General features: G+C 48.9%; 1 protein-coding gene across 7 annotated transcripts in view; it reads right to left on the bottom strand.

The window, feature by feature from the left end:
• The window catches only part of ETV6 (ETS variant transcription factor 6), a 271165-nt gene extending 245880 nt beyond the window's left edge, over positions 1-25285 (bottom strand). For 3 of the 7 annotated variants that reach the window (XM_051850771.2, XM_051850770.2, XM_051850772.2), the window contains exon 1: positions 25044-25285. Coding sequence is in view for 3 of the 7 variants with exons in the window: in XM_051850767.2 (XP_051706727.1) it covers positions 12548-12585 (38 nt within the window). In the remaining 4 variants the exon portion in view is untranslated. Of the gene's footprint in view, positions 1-12547; positions 12614-25043 lie in introns of all 7 variants that reach the window. The other 4 variants (XM_070049388.1, XM_008259620.4, XM_051850775.2 and 1 more) reach the window with 2 other exon arrangements.
• Between the last annotated feature and the right edge of the window lie 274 nt (positions 25286-25559).

The following is a 25559-nucleotide window of genomic DNA, read 5'->3' as shown; positions in this document are numbered from 1 at the left end:
GGAGCAGGCGCTGTGGCACGGCAGGTTAAGCCTCTGCCTACAGCACCGCCATTCCTATATGGGTGCCAGTTCAAGTCCCAGCTGCTCTACCTTGAATCCAGCTCCCTGCTAATGTGCCTCGGAAAATAGCAAAGGATGGCCCAAGGGCTTGGGCCTCTGCACCCAGGTAAAGAACCCGGATGAAGTTCCTGGCTCCTGGCTTCATCCTGGCCCAGCCCCAGCCACTGCAGCCATTTGAGGAGTAAATCAGTGGATGGAAGACCTCTGTCTCTCTCTCTCTCTAACCTTGCCTTTCAAATAAATAAAATTAATTTGTAAGAATAAAAGTTTAAGAGTGGGCATTTGGCACCGCAGCTAAGCTCTCACACATGGCATGCCTGTATCACACTCAGCAGGCCTGAGTTCAGGTGCTGGCTCTATTTCTGATAGCAGCTTCAAGCTAATACACACGCTTGGGAGGCAACAGACGATGCCTCAAGTACTAGGGTCCCTGCCACCCACATGTGACACCGAGTTCGAGTTACAGACTCCTGGCTTCAGCCTGTCCCAGCCCTGGCTGTTAAGAGGTATTAGGGAAGTAAACCAGTGATAGTTCACTGTCCCCATTGCCTTTCAAATAAATAAAAACAATAACTGGGGGAAAAAAAGGTTTATCTAGGAGCAAAACAATTTTGAAATCCATGCATAATTTTTTCATGGTACACAGTTTCCAGGAACTTTCTGAAGACCTCTCGTTCTCTCCCTCTCATCACTACTCCTCAGATACTTTGTGCTTGAACTTCGTGTCCCTGAGAAGTTCAAGGTTTAGGCCTGAGGGTGCTGCCTCCCTCGGCGACTTGGGCAGCAGCAGGCTGACTGCCCTGCTGGTGTTCCCTTTCCCCACGCGGCGTGGCTTCCTCCTACCCTGGGTGGCCGCGTGAGCCCTTCTCTCCCACAGCAGCCCACTTACAAGTCATCTAGATGTAATTTTCCTCCTCACGGACATCCCCCCAGTTTCCCAGCACAGCAAACTCATCTCACATCCCACCCCCAGCAAATCCCCTCCTCACTCACCACTCCCACCTGCTCCGAGAGCCGCCCCTTCCGCAGTCTGCATCCACACCCTCAGATTACCCCAGCTTGGCATCAGCGGAGCCACAAATGGCCTGCTGCGAGAGCAGCGTCACAAACACCCAGCTCCCGCAGCTGAAAGCGCCCTCCCCTTTCCCTTCTGTCGCTGAATGTTCAAGTTCAAGGTTAGTGAGAAGTGCCAGAAAGTCCTCCAGTCGGGGAAAGGGCAGGGGGATGGAGAGGCTTTTCAACCACACTACGCAGCCCCCTCCCGTACCAGTGAGATGGCCGCTGACTTTCACTGCTGGCTACAACAGGGTTTCCTACAAAGAAACTGCTCTGGACTCTTCCAACATTCCCAGGGAGCCTGTTTGCCACCTTCCCTCCCTCACCCCGAGGGCATTTTTGCTTCCAATCTGAAGCTCAATATTGCTGAGTGCTCTCTTTTCTTAAGACTAGGCAACTTGGTAATAGCAAGCATTTCACACCAGTGACCCCACTGCTAACACGGGGTGGAGATCTCAGAGATTCGATGAGGTGGCTGCCTGCATGGATAGCATGGTTTATGGGCTATACTGCTGATTACCTCTTAAACTCTGTTAGCGCTGCCTTTCGGTGAATAGCACTGTATATTATATGCAAGCTTTGTTTCACCCCATTAACAGAGGACAACTGTATTGCCCATATGAGTCTTGAGTTCCTGTGTTACTTAATTGCTATGCAGTTGTGCTAAGGAAGTTGGTGGGGGGAGGCTGGCAAAAGTGGAGATCACCTTCACGTACAGATATCTGTGGTTTTATTTTTCCTTTTGCCAGCTTGCCTCTCTGTTTCAATTGCCTACCATCTGCCTTTGAACAATCTAAGTGCGAGCAGATAGATTTTATTTGGAGGATGAACTGCTCTGCGCTCATCCTAGAAAAGCATTTTCATATATTTGTGTTCAGGGCATTTTCTCTTTAATGGGATCTCAGAGGCGATTTGGTTTGGGATGGGAGTCAGTTCCTTTCCAGTCGGGGTCTATTATAAAAACTTCATGATCGCATTCTCGATAGAAGGCACAGAGTGGTCACAGGGTCACAGCTCATGTCTCACCCTAAAATGCGCCCTGAAACACTCCGTGGTGTCATTGTTAACTCATCTTGAATCGAAAGAAAACTCGGATTCAAGCCCGAAGCACGCAGGCCCTCCTGATTTGAGGTTTTCTTTACATGATCAAAGACCACCCAACTAAAAACCAGACTCATTCATGCAGTTCGCTCATAAGAGTGACTGGACTGGAACATTAGTTTCAAAATACAACCTAAAATAAAACCAACTGCCGAGTCACAATTCAATAACCTGGGGGGAGGCGGAAGCCAGGGGCTCTGGTCCTACCATGGCAATTGTAGCCACGCGACCCTAGCGAGGTGACTCAACTGAGCTGTTTGGACCCTGGTCGGAAATTCCTCAAAACGAAAGCTGTGAAAGTCTAGACTATTCTGTTGTTTTAATCACTGTCTTCTGCATTACAAGTGCACAGCAGTCAGAACTGGTTGGACAGACTGGACAGACGTGTCATGACACCAGCGCCACTGAAAGAGGTGGAAGAAACAGGCTGCCACATTGGGCCTACAGGCAGTCTTAAGCTGGAACCCCCATTTCCTACCCCAACAAATAAAACCCTACTGGACTGCAAGCCAGAGCCAATAAGTCTTCATTGCTCTTGAGGCTAAAAGCAGTAAAAAAAAAAAAAAAATTCAACAGCTCTCTTGTCCTCACGTGCCACAACTTTCCAGGAACCACTGGAATTTGAGCTGGGATGAGGGTCCCTTTCCGGGCAAGGAGAAATCCACTATGACCTCTAAGTTGTGGGTTATTCTCCTTCTTTCTTAGGCACAAGATAGAGAAGGAAAAGCAAGAACCCAAACCCCTGCTCATTCACCTGTCCCACTCCAAAAAGATATGCACATGGTTTCAATAAAATGCTAGTGGCTCTTTATTATAAACAAGTAGAATCTGGAACAGAACCTTGTTAAAACCCTACAACGATGGCCAGGGCCACGGCTCAATAGGCTAATCCTCCGCCTGCAACACCGGCACCCCGGGTTCTAGTCCTATTCGGGGTGCCAGATTCTGTCCTGGTTGCCCCTCTTCCAGGCCAGCTCTCTGCTGTGGCTCGGGAGTGCAGTGGAGGATGGCCCAAGTCCTTGGGCCCTGCACCCGCATGGGAGACCAGGAGAAGCACCTGGCTCCTGGCTTCGGATCAGCGCAGTGCGCCGGCCGCAACAGCCATTGGAGGGTGAACCAACGGTAAAGGAAGACCTTTCTCTCTCTCTCTCTCTCTCACTGTCCACTCTGCCTGGGGGTGCAAACTGTTGAAATCTTTACTTAATGCATACTAAACTGATCCTCTGTAAAAAAAAAAAAAAAAAAAAAAAAAAAAGAAACTATCAACTCCCAACTTGACTCTCACTGGGATTAAACAGGACAATAGGTCTGATCTGATTTCATCATCATTTAAAAAAAATCATCTATTATTTTTCACTTTATGTTTCTGTGTGGGAGCAAACTGTTGAAATCCTTACTTAATGTATACTAAGCTGATCTTCTGTATATTAAGATAATCGAAAATGAATCTTGATGTAAATGGAAGGGGAGAGGGAGTGGGAAAGGGGAGGGTTGTGGGTGGGAGGGACGGTATGGGGGGGAAGCCATTGTAATCCATAATTCGTACTTTGGAAATTTATATTCATTAAATAAAAAAAAAAGAAAAAAAATTAAAAAAAAAAAACTTACAAGGCAAGGTTCACAGTGTATTCCTTAAAGAAAGGTCATGCTCTCACTGGAATAATATTTCCCCCACTCATCTACACATACTAAAACTACTCAAAGCTACTTCTCATTTACAAAGAGAGAATTAGAGTGTCTTTCTGTCTTGGTCTTAAAACTGATCCTATGAGCCACCTCCCTAAATCTTCTGTCGATTATTTTTAGAAGAGTGTGAACTTCTCTGCTTTCATTCCTAAAATGATGCTACATGATGGTGGGGTATGACTCAAACAGCATTCCCCCAACCCTCCCATCTTTTCCCAGAATGGGGTGTGTTGTAAACAGGATGACACCATCTTTGTATTGAAAAGCTTTACAAATGAGTAAAGCAATAAAGGGTCAAAGAATATGACAACCTCTGTAAAAATTTGAATAGGAAAGTCTATTTAAAGAAATACAGTTTCATTACTTAAATTCAACACCACACACAACATGAGTTCTACTATAAAGTGAGAAAATTATAATTCCCAATAGGCCACCTCCACACAGTCATGTTTCATAAACATTAAAACTCTTACTATCCAGAAAGGATTTACTAGTTGTTGAAATTAAAGCAGTAATTAGTTTCAAGGACCAATATTTGAAAAACGAGTACAATGAAATTGGATATTTCTTACCCAAAGTTGGTGGTAGTCATGTCAATTACAAAGAAAAGAGTAACTTTGACAGCCTGCATCTCAGACTCACATGAATTATTTCTCATTATCATAAACTTGGGATTACCGTGATATCAAAAGCTTTCAAAAATCTACTTGTCTTCCCTTATCTCTGGAACACAATCCAGGGAATGACAAACTCGTCATTTCCAATTAACAGGACTATCAGTGCACCCCGAAAGAACAAGGAACACTGAAAGGGTGAACAAGCAGGTACTAGCAGAGTAACTTTGGGAAGGAACACGACTGCGGTGACACCAGCAAGAGGCAGAGAGGAAATCAAGAAGGTGGTGCCAGGAGGAGTCCCAAACCCAGGGATGAAGCAAAGCTGTTCTGGGAGACCTCACTTGAGTACATCAGGCTTTCAAGGTTTCTGTCTGGAGAACATGAACGCACACACGAATCCATGAAGGAGCAGCAAAATGGTTTCACGTTAATAAAGAGGAAGAAAGTGTGTGTAAATAAAACATGAAGGTGGTCCCCAAAATACCTTCATAGAGCAAAGGTGAAGGGAGCAGCAAAGCTGGAGGAGCCACGGAGGGCCTGGGGAGAGGTGGGAACTGAGAGGTACAGCTGAGCAGGCTAAGAATAGAGACACGAGGAAGTGCTGCCTCGCAGGAGACAGGGACGCGGAGGAAGAAGCCAAGCAGGCGGGCAGGGGAGCCTGGGAATTGCTTCTAATTATCCCATTGCACCAGAGGCAGCACAGCCAGAGCCCTTCAAAGAAGAAAAGCAGCAAAGCAAAGGAAAAGTCCTTCCTGGTCTCTCCTCCCCAGCTTCTTTTGATTCACAGACGCCGAAGTCACTTACAACCCAAGCCCAAGATCAACAACTGCAGGCCTTATGGTCAAAGAATCCTACTATTATTTGTGAACCATGGTTTGATGTTCTGGGAATGCGCACGAGTGTGATGTGGTACAGGAACTACAGCCAAGCCCAGGAAAGAGGAAGCAAGTTTACGGAAAACTTTTTCAAAGATATGTGCGCCTGTGCATGTGGGTGTGTCTCTACGTAGGCCGAATGTTTACTCTCCCACAAAGTGAGGGTTGCACAGATGTAGGCATCTGAAGGTGCGACCCTGAGATCAGTACAGCACACCTGGAGCACAGCCAAGCAGAGGCAAAAATGAGGCAGCCACCTTCCATCCGAGAGCGGCACGCTTGCCGTATGAATTAGGCCACTGGCCCACAGAGCCCCACATCCCGCTCTCGAGATGACCAGTAAGGAGGCGCGTGCTCCGTGTGTTTGTTTAACAGAGGTAGCACACCTGGTTGGGCAATTGTGCAATAGGATACCAAGGGGGAAAATTTCTTCCTGATCTCAGCCTGTGATCAGATTCTGCCCTGAAGCTTAAGGCTTAAGTGTCCCTGCGACTTTCATCCAGAACAAAGACAAACATCCCAACGCGGCCCTGCTCAATACCGGCCAGGGATCATAGACATGGAAGAAAGTTCAGAAAAGATCCAGGTGTGGGTGGCATTTTTGGTAACTGTGTATCACCTTCACCGTGTACGGCTCGGGTCTCCCGTGATTTTATTTTTGATGAGAGTTATCTGGGGACAGAGGACAGCATACGCTTCTGCAGGGTTTGGAGAAACAGGCTAACTTCTGTTGGAGTGGTTGGAAGAGGAAGGCGGCCCTTCACACAGCTATGTGGCCACTTATTACCACACTTCAGCTTGCATTCAACAGCTCCTGAAGAAAAAGGGCCAGAAATATCCAAGGCAGGTCAAATGTGGAAGCAACTCCAGGTGAAACCACTGCAGGAGGAGGTTCACAAGTGCACTCGCAAGCAGGTGGCTAGAACTCGGAGCACAGAACTAAGTGGGGGTGTGGTCTCAAGATCAGGCTGTGAAATACACCTAAGTCTCATGAGCACTCAGTTCCAGGTCCCCAGAGTCCCTGGACCCCCAAGCTCACCAGGAAGAAGTCAGGAGGAAAGAGAGAGAAGGAGATGGTGTTGGAAGCAACGGCCTTGGCAGTGAAGGCACCGAGCAAGGGTCTTTGTGGGAAACTCTGACAACATCCCATCATCCATGTTCAAGGTGAAGAAGCTGAGTGTCCACAGGAGAGCACACACCTACTGGCCACCTTCTGCGGAAGCTTCAGAAGTGCATATTTTTCACGCTGACACACAGACCCTGGCTCTTCTGCTCCCAGAGGCCTACACCAGCATTCTACAATAATTCCCAACCCTGGGGTAACCTATCAGAGAGAAGCAGGGGTGCTCTCAGGCTCCCTGTGAGGACAGTGAGGTCGAGAGAACCAGCATGGAGGCTGAGCCGCCTGTAGCCAGGATCAGGTCAAGGGCAGCAAGGCCAACAGCAGCTGCCGTGGGGGTCTGGACATGAAAGCCCCTGGCAGGTAGTCAGGAAACTTTATGAGATAGTTTTTGGGGGAACTGTAAAAGGATCCCTGCCGGAGTCTGATTGGGCTCAGGAAACTGGAACTTTTTCACACATCCTAATGGCCAGAATCCTAGCTATATGTCAAAAACAAGAATTAGGGCAAAATGAGCCCTTTGGGCTTGGGTGGGTGGTCCAAGTGTGTGTGCGTGGAGCTGAAAATACCTGACATTTGATTGGTCTATTTCACACACATCAGATCACACTGATCGGAGTCATAACCTAACACACTCTGCCTCCTCTTTAAACAAACACCATGGAGCTGTCCTCTGGCGTCTGGAAGATGTGACTTTGAGTTGCGGTCCCAGTCATGCAGCAGTGCCCCCAAGCAACACAGTGGTAGGAAAATAAGAGCTGCAAAAAGAGATCTTCATCTCAGATACTTGCAAATGAGAATCCACGGGAGCTGGAGGAGGAGGGTGAGCAGAGCTGACCCCACGAAAGGGCCACCTTCCTCCCTTTTCCTAGAAAGGCAATCCCAGACTTCACAGAAGGCTCCGAAAGCTGCGCCGCTCTGTCAGGTTATCTCTGCCCGTGAGCTAGTACGGCAAGGAGGAGGGAGGCCAACTGGAGCCCCTCCCATGGGTGATGGCCGCTGTTTCCAGAGTGTCACAGCCAGCTATGGCCAGCCTACACACAGCTATAGCAAACAGCCATCAGCTCCGTCCCCAGATCCCGGAGACATCCTGGGCCACGCCAGCGGATGATCTGGGTGCAAAGTTCATTCACGTGGGGCTGTCCCAGCACATCCTACCTCAAAGCTCTCAAGTTTTTTTTCCAGTTGTCTACATTCCTCTCCTGAAAGATGGACACCCAGGAGAGAAAGCTGAGCAGGTGCCTTGTGTGTAGGTGAATGCTGAACACATGAACCTCACAGGAGCACCAGAGGTACTAGGAGAGGTAGTGCTGGCTCTGCCATGTGGTTATAGCATGACTTAAAAAAAAAAAAAAGGTCCCTACCATTCTTTCTTCCTCTGTCTTCCAAAGTTATGTGCCCAAGATTTCAACTGTGCCAGGAATTTGTGTTATTTATCACAGAGCCAGGCATCCACTAAGCCCACCAAACTGATAGAAGCTTAATAAGTACTTGCCGATTTTAAAAATTCCTTTCAACCAGCATATACTGTGCCAGGCAAAGAAAATATGACTCCATGGATTCCTGGCCTCAGTGGGCTTTCACTCTAGTAAGGATGACGAGCAACGACACTGCGAAGGGATCACGGTCAAGAACAGAGGCGTGCATGTTCAACGGGCTGTGCCAAGGACATCGTGCCTGGCAGCCACAGGGAAGGCTTAAGAAATGGGCTTCCGATGATGAGCTGGCTGCCATACAGATAGAGGATCAGGGGAAGATTCCAGGCGTGAAAGTTCAGCGTGAGGCCTGGGACAAGAGTAGGTACTTATAGGTTGGAGTATAACATGGCAAGGGAGGTGGGAGCTGTCACTAGCAAAGCAGACTGCAAAGGGGTTTGGAGGTCATGAGGAGGAGCTGGGTTGCAGGGATATAATCAAATATCAAATTTGTAATTGCAATCTGTTTTTTTTAAGATGTATTTATTTTATCTGAAAGGCAGATTTACAGAGAGAGAGAGAAAGAGAGACAGCTATCTTCCATCTGCTGGTTCACTCCCCAAATGGCAGCAACAGCCAGAACTGGGCCAGACTGAAGCCATGAACCAGGCACTTCTTCTAGGTCTCCCATGTGGGTGCAGGGGCCCAAGCACTTGGACCATTTTCCACTGCTGTCCCAGGCACATTAGCAGGGAGCTGGATCAGAAATGGAGCAGCTGGGACACAAACTAGTGGCCATATGGGATGCTGGCGTCACAGGCAGCTGCTTAACCTACACCAATACACCACAACACCAGCTCCCAAAGAATCATTTTATTTGCAAAGAATCACTCTAGGATGGACTGAAGAGGACGGAACAGGGGTAGGAAGACCCTACAGCTAGAAGCAACTGACAAATGTGGGGTCAAAGAGAAAGCAGCAACAATTAGGGTAGAAAAAGAAGGTCAGCCTGCACCAGATTGAGTGTTAAGAAGCAATAGTGCAGAGGCATCTGGCACAGTGCTTAGGTCACCACTTGGGAGTTGGGAGGCCGGTATCCCTTGCAGAGTGCCTGGGTGAAGTACTGGCTACTCTGTTTCCAAATCAGCTTCTTGCTGATGCACACCCTGGGGGGCAACAGATGAAGGTTCAAGTACTTGGCTTCCTGCTACACACAGGAGAGACCTGGAATGAGTTCCAGGCTCCTGGCTTCAGCCTGGCCCAGTCTTGGTTATTGGGGGAATTAAAGGAGTAAATCAGTTAATGGAAGATTTCTGCTTCTCTCTCTATTGCGCTCCGTCTCCGTCTCCCTCTCCCCTCTCCCCTCTCCCTGTGTATGTGTGTGTGTGTGTGTGTGTGTCTTTCAAATAGAAAATGAAAATATATTTTACAAAATTTAAAAAGCACCAATAACAGACCAGAGTGCCACGGATGAGAGAACGGTCATCATTTGCTACCCTTAGCCCTGGATGGCTTCTTTGGTGACCTTGGCTTTAAGCTGGCCTTTGAAAAATCACAGGGAGGTGACCTGGCAGAACTGTTCCTTTATGATCCTAATTTTGATGGTCCCTCCCTGGCATCTGTATCCTGAGGTTTTATTTAGCCCTGTCTTTACGACATAACTCTTGGGCAGATTTTTGGTAACAGAAACCTCCACCAAGAAGAGCTGCCATGTCGTTTCACGTTAATCCTGCTCATCAACCCTCTTGGCAGTATCTGACTTCTGTGGGACAAAAGACACAAATACAACAATGATAATAAGGCTTTGCCAGGCCAGCAAACTGATCCCGTCAGAGGATTACATGAGACACCTGTTTTATAACACAGCAGCTGCTAACACAGGCGAGGCATGGCATCCTAGTAACAAGAAAGAGTTCTCTTCCACGAAAATCCAAAGGAGCAGAAACTGGCAGGGAGTGATTTTCAGCTCTGTCACCTGAATGTGAAAAGAAGTTCAAACAAGATTAGACGCCTCATGGTAACCCTGCATTGCTGAACTTGGAACCCCAAATGCTAGTTTGCTGGTGGGGACGTGGTTTACCTATCCACGCAGGTATTCTACAGCATAAATCCTGAAAGTGGCTATTATCATAAACACACTGAAGCTTTCTGAACTTTGGTTGATTTATACCCTGCGGCTGACCAAATGCCTCTTCATCTAAGCCAGCTGAAAAAAATAAAGCAAAACATCACCCAGTTTAGAATGCAGACACTCGCAGAGGAGAAAATAAACAACACTCTAAATGATCTCCTCAGTTCATTCAGCACTGAAGACACACACACACACTCACCAACTCCCAACATATAAACACCACAGGCAAAGTCTTCCAGAGCAGCAATACGTCCACATTACCTTTCCAGGCCAGCCCAAGGAGACGCTCTCAGAAACAGCTTGTTAACAGCCCCTCACATTGCTGCTTAACAATCCGTTTATAACCCATCACAAAGCCAATCCTCCAAGGAGACATATTTTACATCTATATGTAAAGGTTTCTTTGCTATAACAAGGCTGCATTTTCTGCAGTCTTTTCCTCTATATGCTAGGAAACAGATTATGCCACGATTTCTGTAATTTATGATCCCATGAGCATGCAATGTGTGTGTGTGCACAGAGCAAGCAAACAGTCACCAGGAAAAAAAAAAAAAAACCCTTGGAAGGAAAGCAGAATGATGTCTAAGAAAGCACAAGTCACACCACACAGACATGACTGGAGCTAAAAATAGCACATGAAGGCACTGTGTCAGCTCCCTTCTCACTGTTCTCCCCAGAACACACCAGTTCTAACCTGCAGTGGTGGTTCGTACGTTTGAGCCTTCAGTGACCTTGCCTAGCAACATCTCTCTGACCCAAAGAATCCACATTCTAGGTGTTAGTGTGTGGAAAAATCTTTCAATGCAGACCAAGAGTGAACCTGAAACTGTGACTTTCCCCCAAAGTCTGAAATTTGTGCGCTGGGGACACTTGGGCTCACTGAGAGGGGTCCCTTCTGGAAAAAGGTCTCACAAAAGCCCCCGAAGCGCCAAGCACAGCAAACCGGCCGATACGCAGCCTGCTGGATCAGTGTGTGCCCACCTGCACGGAACGCAGCCAGAACATCCCCAAAGTAGCAGCACCTTGCCAACAAAGATCTCACAAGAAGTCCCAAAAAGACAAAGGGAGAAAAACCCACAGAATATGAGACCTAACAACAAACAGACACCCATTCGGGATCAAGAGCTGCGAAGTCTTTCCAGCCATCCACGTGCTGACTTAGCAGATCAGAAATGTGTGCATCAAGATAAGGTACCTAGGTTTGCCCACACCAGGTTCTGCAGGTCATCGTCAAAGGCACCCAAATAAGAAACAGGCTGTGTTGTGAACTCACATTCACCTCTAACCTAGATATCAACCAACCAAGAGGCAAGAGGACAATGTTCTCACCCACTCACACCTCCTCCACAGTAAACTCTGAAGACCACAGCTGAAATGAAAATGTGCCCAGCCCACCTTTTCCTCCACTCAGACTGTTCAACACCATGGCTAACCACAAAAGCACACTTAGGCACTACCCCCTACTCAACAGAAGCCTTCTTGGGCCATCTGACCAAGTTTGCAAACAAACAAACTCTCAGAAGAGCCAGATGATGTTAACAGTGGCCTGTGCCATCAGCTCAGTCACTTCCTCCTTTGCTGCAAACAAGGCCTTTGGTGGGGTCTGCCTGGCTCTCAACCTCTCTTCCTCCTTGCATTTAGAAATTCTTTCCAATTTACCTTCATTTATTTGAAAGGCAGAGAAACAGAGACACAGATTTTTCATTTGCTGGTTCACTCCCCAAATACCCACAACAGCTAGGGGCTGGGCCAAGTCAAAGCCAAGAGCCTGGAACTCAATTCAAGTCTCCTATATGGGTGGTAGGGACCCAAATACCTAAGCCATCACCTGCTGCTTCTCAGGTAGCAGGAAGCTGGAAAGGATAGCGGAGTTAGGACTTGAACTCAGGCACTCTGCTGTGGGAGACAGGTGTCCCAAGCAGTGTCTTAACCACTGTACCAAATGCCCATCTTTCCTCCTTGCATTTTTAAGGCTTTTTTTCTCCCTCTCTGAGGCCTTGTTCCACATATTTCCCAGCAAAGCACACTGCCATGCACCTGGAGATGATAAACAAATACGCTGCTGTCAATGTCAGGGCTCCATGTTCATTTTCTAAGGGCAGGCAGCTCAGTAATGTCAAGGTGCCAGGAAGAGTGGAAGCCTGTGAGATGGATGTACCGCTAGGTGCCCTACTTGGGACGTAACCTAACACCTGGGTCCCCTTGCCCATGTCCCTGCCCGTCTGGATGGAAGTTAAAGATGCCTTACAGCATGCTGAAAAGACGAGAGGATCATCACTCCAGCGGGGCTGCGCTCGCCAACATTCTCCCCAGACGCCATCGTGTTCCAAAGTGGGGTCTGACCTACAGCTGACTTCTGCAGGTAGAGAAGTGCACCCTCAACTCCTAACACACAGTCCAGCCAGTAGCCCAGAGCCTGAGAGGTTCAAGAAAGTCCAACACAGCATTGAGAACGGCAGCCTGTTTCGGAGGGAAAACGCTCTTACCTTTCCAACGAGTGCTTTCCAACTTTCCCTCCTTGCATCTCATCCTGAAGTATCAGAGTCAGCAGACTAAGGGAAGGAGCAAACGGCACAAAGTCAAACAAGGAGCTGGCGGCCTGCCAGGGGACGGGAGCTGCGCTCAGCCAAATCAGGTCACTCACGCCTCAAAGTCGGGGAGAAGAGATTTACCCACGCTGGGGAATCGCTTCCTCAGATCTGATTCCCAAGTGGCCACTCTCTAGCAGGTGCACCTCATTGAGTACAAAGACCAGACTCAAGGGCGCCAAGTCAGAGTGGTCCCTGAACAGATGTCCCCAACCACCACGGGCCACTGGTGTCACTCAAGGCCCGTGAGTCAGAAGAATCACGGGTCTCAACAGCACAGTGCACTAGTCACGGGCACTCACGACAGGGATATTTCAAATCTCCTAGATCATGAGCCAAAGGGAGGAGACAGCAGCTATGAAAGGCACCAGGGGTCCAATCAACCAGGGGTCCTTCAACCCTGCGGCAGGGACTCGGGCACAAACACACAAAGCCGCCCACAGAGAAAACTCACTTAAAAAAATGTTTATGAGAGGGGAGAGGGGAGGGAGGGAGGGAAGGAGGGGGAGGGAGGGGGAGGGAGAGAGAGAGACTATGAGAGCATGCCCATATACTGGTTCACTCTCCAAGTGCTGGCAACAGCCCCTGGCTGAAACCAAAGCCTGGAGTAGAACTCAACCCAGGTCTCCCAGCTGGGTGGCAGGAACCCTGGCATTCAGGCCATCACCCCCCATCTCCCATGGTGCACATAAGCAGGAAACTGGAACAAAGAGAAGAGCCAAGACTCCAATCTAGGCACTCTGATGAATGCAAGCATCCAAACCAGTGGCCCAATGTCCACCCCAGGGAGACACAGCTCCCACATGTCCTTCTGTGTACTCAGCCTGTGATCACAAATCAATACAGGAAAACAATGAGCTGGGCCACGTGGGTGAGCCAGGAGACACCACAACACAGTTTGCTCTGGATGCAGCGGGGGGAGATGGTCAGGGGCAGTGTGGGAAAGGCCAGGGGTCTAGAAAAAAATGCAATTAGCAAGGAACCAGGACTGGAAAAAGTTCCCCTCCCCAGCCTGAGCTCCTCACAGCAGTTCAGAGAGAAGCTTCGAGGACGCCTGTCTGCCTCTCACAGACGTCCTCATTGTACTTTCTCTGGCCAGGCCAGGGTGGATCTACCTATCCAAGTGTTAATCACTGGACTTGACACCATGCTAGTTCTCAGCCGTCTCCTGACCTTGATTCTTTGTTAGCGACCCCAGCCCTCTGTGGGGCCACACCTGCAGGGAAGTGGGCAGCCCACAGCCCCCCTCTCCTCTCTGGGCAGGGCCAGACCTTCAGCCGCCATACTGAGACTCACACTTTCACCAGGGAACAAGAGGAAGTGTTTGGGGAAACAGGTGACTTCGGAGACAAGCAGGCTGTTTTCTGGGAGTTGATCTTCTAATTGCAAGACTGATTTCTATCTGCAGCTCATTTCTTCCAGGAAATACTTTACAGTCAGCATCTCATCTTGGGTTCCTGCTGCCTCACGTAGGGCGACGTGAGTGAAGCAAGGCTTACTGACCTCATCAGAAAGACAGGCACAGGAAGATAAAGTTACACGGCCTGTCGGAACCTCCTGGAGAGGGTGCAAGGCAGCTGAGAACTCAGGAGCTCTCATCTGTGGCTTGCAGAAGTGCGGAGCAAACAGTGGGTCTCCAAACCTCAGCTCTCCTTTAGTTTTTTGAAATTTTATTTGTTTTCATTTTATTCGAAAGAGAGAGAGATCTTCCATCCAGTGGTGCCTGCAACAGCTAGGACTAGGCCGGGCAAAGCCAGGATCTCCCAACCCAGATCTCCCACGGGGTGGCGGGGACCCTCGTACTTAAGCCATCATCTGCTGCCTCCAAGAAGCTGGAATCCGGAGCAGAGCTCGACCTTGAACTCAAGGCACTCTGTGGGATGCGGGCATCCCAAGCAGTATCTTAACGACTATGTTGAACACCTGCCCCCAAAGCTCAGCTCATTCTTCAACAGTATGAAGTTGGCCACACCTGTTTCATGGGAAAGGAACACAAGACAACGAACATACTATTTTGATCACCATTCCTCTAGGAGGGTCATTTTCCAGTCTGCATTTCATGTCATTTAACATGTATTTACATGGGATCTTTTAAGAAGTTCGTGGAAAATGCTTATCATAAGGAAATCATCATGAATTTCAAAAAAAAAATTTCTGCATCAAAATAAACTTGCCTTTTAAAAATTCTATTTTCCACAAACTTTTTGACATCCTCTCACACAAAAGAAGATTCAAGAACGCGTTTTAAGTACCCACCAAAAAGAATGCAGCTGCAGCAGAGAGATCCTTCAGCCGCTCAGCATCTAAGAAAAATTCTGAAAGATTCCCACATGCCCCAAAGTAACAAATTTGGCTTTTTCCCCACTCCTCTGTATAATTAAACTCCCATGAAGGGCCATCTACTCCCTGCTCTTGAAACGGGAAATTCACCACCCCACGGCAAACAGTGTCTGTTCTGTGGTCAGACATGGAATGGGCTGTTAAACAAAAGCAGACTCAAGAATTGATGCTCTCTTTCAAGTCTCACCCCAGTGGCAAATAAGAAGCAACTGTATGAACAAGCAGCCCCCTGAATACATTCGGATACTTGAGAGCTGAGTAATAACGCAAGTTAGAGTTACTGTACAGTACTCCCAGACTTGGGTTTTTTTTTCCCCTTTTCTTTCATCTCTGGAAACCTATTCAGAACCATACCACTTATTTCCTTCAAAACTCTGCTGTAAGATGCAAAAGGCATTTGTTACGATCATGTAACTGCAGTTGGCGCAAGGTTCCTGTTGTTGAGTCTTGTGCTTGATTAAAGTGAAAATAGGAGCTTTTCTGAGCACTGGGTGACCCCAGCTATGTGAACACCTCCGAGGGATAGAGAGACAAGAGCGCTATGCTGGGAGGCAGTCACCTTGAGAGGCCTGGATCATAACAGGTCATAACCACCGAGCCGCTGTGTGAGCTTCAGCAAGACCATTAACATCTCTGGCTCCACATTCTCAGTCGCATAAGGGGACTCCAAAAAGTTCACGGAAACATGGAATTAAAAGACAAGTTCATTTTGGTGCAAAGCCATTTGGTGAGCCATGCATGGTTTTTCACCAAACCCATTTTACATGAGCTTGCTGAAGACACAATTTCAAAATTTTTTGCTATACCCTCATACAGTGCAGGCACAGGACTGGAGAAAGTCTAGTCCCTTCTGGATCCACCTGCTGTGGAGGAGATTCAAAGCCACAGAAGGATTTTTTCCCCCTCAACAGAAGGTGTGGTATTAGGCAATTTACATATCCCAACAACTCTGAGACATGAATTTTTATGACCACTTCAGGTGCGTTAACAAGCTCATGATTAAGTCACTTGAACAAGTTCATGTTCAAGAACCAAGATTCGGGAGTGTGTCTGCTCCAGCATCTGGGCTCCTCTCCAAGGAGCACTGCACAATACCGCAGGGAGTGGACTCCTCTTCTCAGAAACCTACAATCCCCTTAAGGGAAGTCAGCTCTATGGGTAAGAACCAAAGAACAACTTAACAATGATAAGACTCAACTCAAATTCTAAAGCAGTGGTGACTGGAAACACGCTGAAGCGCCACCTACATACCTGAACACACTCCCGCAGGGCAACACACCCTTTCCGGGTCATTCAGGAAATGAGGTGTTTTCCATTTGTCTGACTCCCCCATACAAAGGGAAAATACCTGGAGAAGTACAGAAGGCCTCGGGAGCATGCAGAAGTCTGCACTGGGGAGGAAAGCATTTTGGGGACCAGAACTGTGGCACAGTGAGTTTAGTCACCACTTGCAATGACAGCACCCCGTACTGAGTGAAGGTTCAAGTTTCAGCAGCTCCACTTCCGATCCAGCTCCCTACTAATGCACTTGAGGATGCAGTGAATGATAGCACAAATACTTGGGCCCCTGCTACCCATGTGGAAGACCAGGATGGAGTTCCTGGTTACTGGCTTCAGCCTGGCCAGCCCAGCCATTTAAAGAGTGAACCAGAGAATGGAAGATCTCTCTCCATCTCTGTCTCTCTGTGTGTCTGTCACTCTGCCATTCAAATAAATTGTTAAAAATAACTTTTTAAAGTATTTTTCATAAATCATCCATCCAAATGTCTGAAGCTTAACTTAAAACCTAACATAGGGGCCAGCATTGTGGCACAGAAGGTAAAGCCACCACCTGTGATGCCAGCAACCGTAAAGACATTGGTTCACATTCCAGCTGCTCCATTTCCAATCCAGCTTCCTGCTAATGGCCTGGGGAAAACAGCAGAAGATGGCCCAAATCCTTGGGCCCTTGTACCCACATGGGAGACCCAGATGAAGCTCCTGGTTCCTGGCCTCTGCCTGGCTCAGCTCTGGCTGTTGTAGCCATCTGGGGAGTGAACCTGTGCATGGAAGATCTCTTTTCTTCTGTAGCTCTTTTAAATAAATAAATCTTAAAAAAATTTTTTATACCAGTTGTTTCTGAATATCTATCTAAAATACACTACACTTTCTCATTTTTTAAATCTCCTAATTCAAACTTGAACTTGGAAGCCATAATTATGAGCACTAATACTTAGTCTGTAGGGCCACACAAAGGGGTGTAACCCTACCCAGGAGTCCTAGTGAGGAAGCTAAGCTCTCGGAAGTCTTGCATGCTTTTTATCCCGCTTGAATGTGGACCCAGCACAGAGCCCCAGGTCTGACTGGCAAGGCCGCAGTCAAGCAGCGCCATCTCAGCCAGGCCATGTCCATGCTGCAGACCCAGCTCCCCAGTCTGTTTCATGGAAATCTGCATCACGCTCCCTAACTCCCCTTCTGTTTGTTACCTCCACGACCTCCTTGCTCTCTCTGCTTCATCCCTGCATCTGCTCTGAAAATCCTCTTCATTAAAGCTGTTCAAATTCAGAAATTTATGAAGTCAGATGGTCAAAATTCTCTCTTCATTCAAGTAAATTAGAAAAAGGCCAGTATGGTCAGGCTATTATGAGAAAAGGGAAGAGGAAAAAAAAAGTCTATTCCTTTGATGGGGGAAGAGGGGTGGGATCAGGAAACACCAGAAAGACTTCAAATAGATTCCCAGAAATCACACAAACAGTATTAAAGATGTGCATGAGGGCTGGTTCAAGGAGACGAAAAGCTATTATGTTCTCAGATTGAACACTTTAAAGAGGAAAGAAGTTGGGCAAGAAGAGACTGGACAGGGAGTGATGCCGGCAAAGTCAGCATCTGTCCCTGAGGCTGGACACAACCTCGAAGACTTCCAACCACGTAATAAAGGCGCAATTAGGCACCGAGAGAAATGAGAAACGCAGAGCAGGAAAAGAAAGGCTTCTCAGAAAAAGATGAAGGGCCCCAAATGAAAGCTACCAAGTGGCACGACATCACTAGTGAGAGAACACTAAGGGCGGACAGGAAACATGGAAGACACTGGAATGGGCATTTAGCCTAGTGGTTAAGACCCCCGCCTCCCACAGCAGAGCGACTGTGTTCAATACCCAGGTCGGCTCCCAACTCCAGCATCCCACTAATGTGTATGTTCAGGGGCAGTGGTGATGGCTCAACTGGTTGAGTTCCTACCACCCACAGCGGAGACCCGGACCAAGCACACAGCCCCCAGGCCAGCCCTAGCCAGCCACTGTGATCATCTGAGAAGTCAACTTGTGGATGGAAGCACTCTCTCTTCCTCTCTCTTCTTTCTAAAAATAAATAAATGATGATGGAGATGATGACAGAGGAAGAGGAGGGGAAGGAAGAGAAGAACAGGCCTGGTGAAGAATCAGCCATTGCACAACCGTAAACCGTCCTGGTTGTGGGTCAGAGTTGTGGCACAGCAGGTTAAGCCAGTGTGCACAAACGGTTCCCGGCTGCCCCATTTCCAGGCTAATGTGCCAGGGAAAGAAGCATAAGATGGCCCAAGTACTTTGGCCTGCCACACAATGTGGGAGACCCAAATGGAGTTCCTGGCTCCTGGCTTAGGCCTGGGCCAACCCCAATGGTTGCAGCCATTTGGGGAGTGAACCAGCAAATGGGATATCTCTCTCTCTCTCTCTCTCTCTCTCTCTCTCTCTCTCCAAATAAAATAAAGAGAAAAAAACACTATCCTGGTTGTTATAGGAACAATGACCATGCAAACAGCAGACACTTAAAATTACATAGAAAATCATCGAAACACAAGGTCCATTTTCCCATAAGCATAGCCCACAGGACCGAGTGACCCGTCACGCTTCTGTGGGAACCCACACTCCACGTGGGGTGACACCCACCTTCCCCAGGCCTCTCTCACTCATCCTCAGGAAATTCCTGATCTCTTAGACCAAGCCCAGGCTGAACTGCACATGCTCCCTATGATGAAAGGGTGACAAGCAAATTAACAAATAATTTATTTGTGGTGGTGTCAACAGTTTCCAGCACCTGGTGGCACTCATGCCCACCCAATGGATGACGTGGAGCACAAGTCAATCCTGCCTATTCATCGAGGCGCATCCTCAGAGGTCCCAGCAAGAAACACTTTATTAGACTACTTCTTGTCCATCCCAAATATCAATAAAAATGTGTGTGATGTAATAGGCTATAATTCTAACTTCTCCCTAATGTCATCTAGTCTTTCCTCTCCCCAAATACTAGGTTTGGCAATGAGCAGTGTAAGCTGGGTCCCTTGTGGGTGGGAACCCTGAGTAAATGCACACTGGTCCTATTCAACACACACACCCAGAGAATGGTTCGCTACACACATCCCACAACCAATACAGCAGAGCCAGACTGCCCAAGAACAAGCTGCAGGGCTTTCTCTGAAGTAGCACTCACAGAAACGCACATGATGCCAGTAGGCGCTGCACCCGGGGGGGCTTCTATTGACACTGGTTCACTCAGCTGGGACATCTGCACCCAAGGGCACATTTTAAGTCTCGGTAATAAGGAGCAGGCATTTAGTCCAGTGGTTAAGATGCCCACTTGCCACGTCAGGATGCCTGGTTTCGCATCCCAGCTCTGGCTCCTGACTCCAGCTCCCCACCAGTGCAAAGCCTGGAAGAGAGTACTGTTGGCCCAAGTAGTTAGGTCCTTGCCAAACAGGACCAGTAACCAGGGATTGGGCTCCTGGCTTCAGCCCTAGCCCTACCCAGCCACTGCAAGCATTTGGGGAGTAAACCAGAGTTTTACTCTCTGATAAATTTATTAGAGTTTCTAATAAATAATTTTTTTTTTGACAGGCAGAGTGGACAGTGAGAGAGAGAGACAGAGAGAAAGGTCTTCCTTTGCCGTTGGTTCACCCTCCAATGGCCACCACGGCCGGTGCGCTGCGGCCGGTGCACCGCGCTGATCCGATGGCAGGAGCCAGGAGCCAGGTACTTATCCTGGTCTGCCATGGGGTGCAGGGCCCAAGCACCTGGGCCATCCTCCACTGCACTCCCTGGCCACAGCAGAGAGCTGGCCTGGAAGAGGGGCAACCGGGACAGAATCCGGCGCCCCGACCGGGACTAGAACCCGGTGTGCCGGCGCCACTAGGCGGAGGATTAGCCTAGTGAGCCGCGGCGCCGGCAGTAATAAATAATTTTTTAAAAAATTAAAACTTGGTAATGAAAAGGAAGTGCTTGCCAAGCTGCCTCTTCCTTTCCTTCATAGGAGAAATGCAGCGCCACTCAGATGCACAGATTTGTCTTAGTTCTATTCAACTCTGCTGCTCCCACTTGGGGTAGTTGTTGTTGTTGTTGTTTTTTTTTTTCTTGATGCACCAGCCCTGAAAAGGATACTTTCCATTAATGGCCCCTCTCTGGGTAGCTATCACACTGGCAGGCTTTGGTGTTTGCAACAGAGGTCCCTACAAATAAATGAGAGAGGAAATAAGTTTGGATGACCCTGAATAAGAGTCCATGGCCAACTCAAGGATTGCTCTGGGGGCACCTGACAGCAGCCACTAGTGCCTTCAATCCAAAGCAGGACCACAAGACTGCAAAGGGTGGCCCACATACCACAATGCCTGGGTTTTGAAATTTTTTTGCACCCAACTGAACTAAGCTTTTAATTCCATTTTGCAAGAACTTTTCGAAGTGCCCTCTGGCAAGTCCATCAAGCCCTTCTTCCCTCATCCCCTACCTCCCACGACTTCCTCTTCTCACACCTGACTGTCACCGTCACCGCCCAATGCGCCCACACACACCACCTTCCCTGGTGTCTCTCTCTGTGCCCTCAGACCTGGTGGCTCATGATTAAAATGGACCAGGTGAAGAAGTGCCAGGGAGGGTGAAGTCTACTGTTTCAAATTTCCTTGGCCTTTCCTGGGAACACAGTACAAAGCAACAGAATGTTGTGGCCTGAGATCCAGTGTGCCTGTACTGCTCCAAACCCGGTTCATGCAATAATCCACTGATACTGCCCTCTACAAAAATAGGAGTTTGGTCCAGGTGATCCTTAAGGTGTCTCAACTCCAAATGGCCAAAAAGGCCCACATTCCACCGTCAGGGAAACCGAGGGACCCTTCAAGGCCTGCTCATTGGAACCTTTCCAAGCGAGGCTTCAAGCCTCTTCATTGCATCCTTTGCTCGATTCCTTTTTTACTTAGTTACAAGAGCAGTTTTTGAGAATTTTGTCCAAATAATAAAGCATTCTATTCATAACTTTTGGACAGGAGTGGACATTTGGCCACAGCAGTTAAGTCGCTGCTTGGGATACCACATCCCTTATCAGAGAGCCTGAGTTTGGATCCTGGATCCCAGCTTCCTGCTAATATGGATCCTGGAAGGCAGCAGTGAGGACTCAAGCAGTTGGCTCCCCGGCACCCACGTGGGAGATCCAGATTGGGTTCCAAGCTCCTGGCTTCAGCCTGGCCCAGCCTTGGCTGTTGTCGGCATTTGGATAATGAATTACAGATAGGAGATCTGACTGTCTCCCTTTGCCTTTCAAATACAATGAAAATAAATAAATAAGTTTTGAAGTAATGAAAATAAATAAATAAGTTTTGAAGTAACAGTTTTTGAACAGACATGCAGGAAAAGCTTTGCCCCTGTGAGGCAGCAGGCTGGCCCTATTACTCATGCAAGCAAGTGGAGGAAGGCGTTGTCACCCTGAGGTTACACTTGGACAGAGAGAGGAAAGAGTGCTCACGTCCTCCCACACCTCCCTTCTCAATCAGCAAACATTACAGAGAAACATTTCTGTGCCAACTGCCAAGCTACATACTAGGACAGCAAGATAATCATCACTAAACCCAAGGGGCTCAGAGTCCAGCAGGAGAGCTCGGAGAGTCTCCTAGTTAGTAACAAAATACAGAGAGCGAGAGCAAGAGAGAGAGAGAGATTGCATTCAGCTATGAAAGCCGACCAATAAGGAGAGCAGGGAGAGAGGGGACCAAGGACATCATGTGACTAGCTTTTGTATTCTGGGCAGCCCTGGCCCACTAAAGCACTGTGCCAAGCCTTACAAAAGACTGTATCTGCTGGGCCATAACCACTTTCCACTGCAACTTGGCTGAACTTAAAACTGAACAGGTGACTTGAAGGTGAAAGCCGATGATGGAAAAGACAGCCTCTTCCTCCTTCCTGTGACCAGCCGTCAGCTGCGCAGTCCTGAGACACACTGGATGTTTTACACCGGGAGCCGATCCCGTCCTTGCGTTCAAGCAACCCCGAATGCTCAGGAATTCAAGCACCTAAACTCTCCTGACGAGAGGGCCACGACACACAGCAGGGCAGCCCAGTGCACAGATACAGTCAGCTCCACTAGTTTGAGTGACCCTGTGCTCCTCAACCTCTCTTCTCCTCCAGTCAAAAAATGTGGGTTTGACACTCACCTCCCTGGGTGAACGAAAGATGCTTATAAAATGCAAAAGAAAGATAAAAGGCCTGATCAGGCACTCCCTGTCAATCACGGCCACATACGTGATCTTTGCAAAGGTGTCACCCACTGACCGGTTCAGACATTCTGGCCTTGGCAACTTCTCCCAAACAGGACCCAACTCCCTTCCAGGAGAATGGACAGGACACGGCTGAGAAGTAAACAAAGTACTTCCCTTTGCGGCTGCCTCTGGTCAGCCCTCAGAGCTGCATCTCCCCAGTGCTAAGGAATTTACTGCTTGCTGCTCACCAGCTGTTTGTAAGGCAGGAGAGGAGAGGGGGAGAGAAACCTCTCCACGTGCACAGCAAGCCTTCCTGGTGGCTTGTCTTCAGCACATGTCATCAGCCCATCCCTGGAACGCTGACATGGGTCCTCCACCCCACTGCAAAGTCTGGTTTACTGCACCCTGGAATTAGCCCTTCTAGAAGCAAGCAACTTGCTTGTGGGTCTCAGTAGTTTCTACGGTGCATTCACTGTACCACATCCCAAGAAGTACATCAAACGAGCACCCGTCCCCAGAATGTTTTCAGAAGACCTGGAATAATCCCGGTCCTTGGAACACTGTGAATTAAACCATCTCCATGGCGAGACACTCTTCACAGATAAGCACCTAAATGGACACGTACATGGTCTCAGCAAAGACCCACATACTGGATCCACACAGCACAAGCCAAAAAGAAGAGTGGTACTTCCTTGACTGCTAAAGAACGTTCCATCTATTTTAATTACACAGAAGTACACAGCGATGAAGAGGCACCCAAAAAGAACTGAGAGTATAAGCCATAAGGGAAAAAAATTACCTTATGCAAATCACAGTTGCAATTTTCATGTTGCATTTAAGAAACTGCTTTGTTTGGGTTTGGTTCTGTATGTGTGGGTATGGAAAGGGAATGTGTACTCCTCTTCCACTAGAATATGAAGAAACAATCCACTCTGAACAGAAGAGACCCAATCTCTTAAGAGGAGGTGTCAAGAAAAGTTACAGAAAGACTTGTTTCTCTTTTCAGCCTAAAGTTACGGCCCAGGAGTTGGTCCAGATTTTCCTGGTGTCAGGTTTATCGCCATCAAGCTAAATACAATTTGCTGATCTAATACCCTATTATTTAGTTACCTCTGTTTTTGTTATGAAGTGTCAAATAAATTAGATTATCTATACCGCAGGATTTTCCTGAACTCGATGGAGAATCTAATTTATACCACAAAAGAAATTGGCTTTGAAGTATCAAAGAACCCCACATTCTTTACTGTGGCACCCCCTCCACACCCACGGACGGGCTGCCAGTCCCAGGTACTCACAAGCACAGAAGCTCAGATGTTCCACTGGGCATTTTCATGAGGCAAAAACAAAGAAACCCAACCTACCTTTTGGGTTCACACTAGCCCTACTTTAGAAATCTCTCCTGATAAGCAAACACGAAAAACTAAACATGGAGATCGAGTAAGCAAGGATCATAAAGTACCACCTTCCCCCCTCCACAGAACCCAACTGAAAAGAGGGGAGAAAAAGTCAGGCACAGGGACAGGGCTTCCTGATTCCCCAGAGAAGAAGGCAGGTGATCAGCCCATGGCTTCTGCGTGTCCGTCCCACACACACCCACTACAGAGGCCAGGCCAGCAGCCGCAGGAGCAGCCCCTCAATGAAGCAAAAAGCCTTACACCTGGGCACTGCCGGGCCCCGGGAAATGCGAGCACAAGACAAGCAGCGAGGGGGAGACCAACCACTCACCCTGCCTCCCAACGGTAGCAAACTTTACAACAACTTTTTCTAGAAGCAACAAACCGCGGTAGGCACCACTGCACTGACAGCTACAACACGCACAACCACTCGGACACCAAGGGCCGCGTTTGCTAATGTCCACTCTCCTGCAAAACGCAGCCAGGGAGTCGTGCACTGTCACGGAAGGTCATTCTGCGTGGTCGCTCACTGCTTTTTCCTCGTGCACCACAGGAGTTTTCTACTTGGGGGATTGCTCAACTTTCATATGCATTGGAATAAAATAACTATTCAGCAACTTGATTCACCTTGGTTTTTAAAAAAAAATTCATTGTGCAATGCCCAAGAAAAGCTGACACCAGGACAGACTCTCCCACCGCGCTTGCAATTACAATCAGAGGGGGGAAAATCTTCTATGATCCGACAGACCCAGGGAATCCTTAAAAAAAAAAAAAAAAGAATCCTACCCGAGTAGGGGCCGGAGAACTTTTTTTCCCCCCCTAAGGAGACCACCCCTCGGGAAGAAAAGTTATATCTCATTGCAATCACATGTGGGGTGTAGGAATAGGGGCAGGTTTTTTTTTTTTTTTTTTCCCTCTTAAGCGCACTAATTACAGTGGGTGTTTTACAGCGATGGAAGCACCCAGGGTTCCACCTGAGCGATCGTGACGGGCATTTCATTGTCAAAAAGAGAAGGGCTAGAGACGGGGCCGGGGGCCGGCCGGGGCTCGGCAGCAAGGTTACGCTAAGGGGACGGCCGCCGCCGCCTAGCCGCATCCCCTGCCCTTCGCGCCCCGGGGAGCCCGGCGCGCCTGCCCCGGCCGCTGCCGCGCGAGGTCCGCGACCCGGAGAGGGAGGGGAGCGGGGCTTTACCTTAATGCTACACTGAGCAGGAGTCTCAGACATGTCTCACAGCGGGGGAGAGCAGCAAGTTCTCAGTGTTTTTCCACTTTCCTTGCCTCTCCCCAACCCCGAACGGCTCCTCGGCCAGCCGGACGCGGTCATTTAAGAAGTTTCTTCCAGCATCTCGCCCCCTCGGCAGCCGCCCCGGGGGTCTTGCGAGCGCGCGCGGCGGCGGCGGCGGCGGCGGCGGCGGGCGCGGCGCGGCGCGGCGGGGCGGGGCGGGGCGGGCGCCGGCGGAGCGGCGCGGGGCGCGGGGCGCGCGGGGGCGTGGGAGCCGGGCCGAGCGCGGCCGCGGGGTCTGCAGGGCGCGGCGCGGCGACCCGGGGCGCAGCCGGCCGGCCTCGCGTCTCTCCTCCCACCCGCGGCCGGCGCCCCCGCCCCCCGCCGCCGCTCCCCGCTCGCGCCCTCGAATGTTTTCCTTCCTGGAAGAGAGAAACTGAAAGGCAGAACTGAGAAAGCGCTTTGCTCATTGATCTTGAGAGTTTC

The sequence above is a fragment of the Oryctolagus cuniculus genome, chromosome 9, assembly GCF_964237555.1.
Source record: "Oryctolagus cuniculus chromosome 9, mOryCun1.1, whole genome shotgun sequence".
In the NCBI taxonomy this organism is placed as follows: Eukaryota; Metazoa; Chordata; class Mammalia; order Lagomorpha; family Leporidae; genus Oryctolagus; species Oryctolagus cuniculus.
This window is presented reverse-complemented; position numbering and strand designations above follow the sequence as displayed.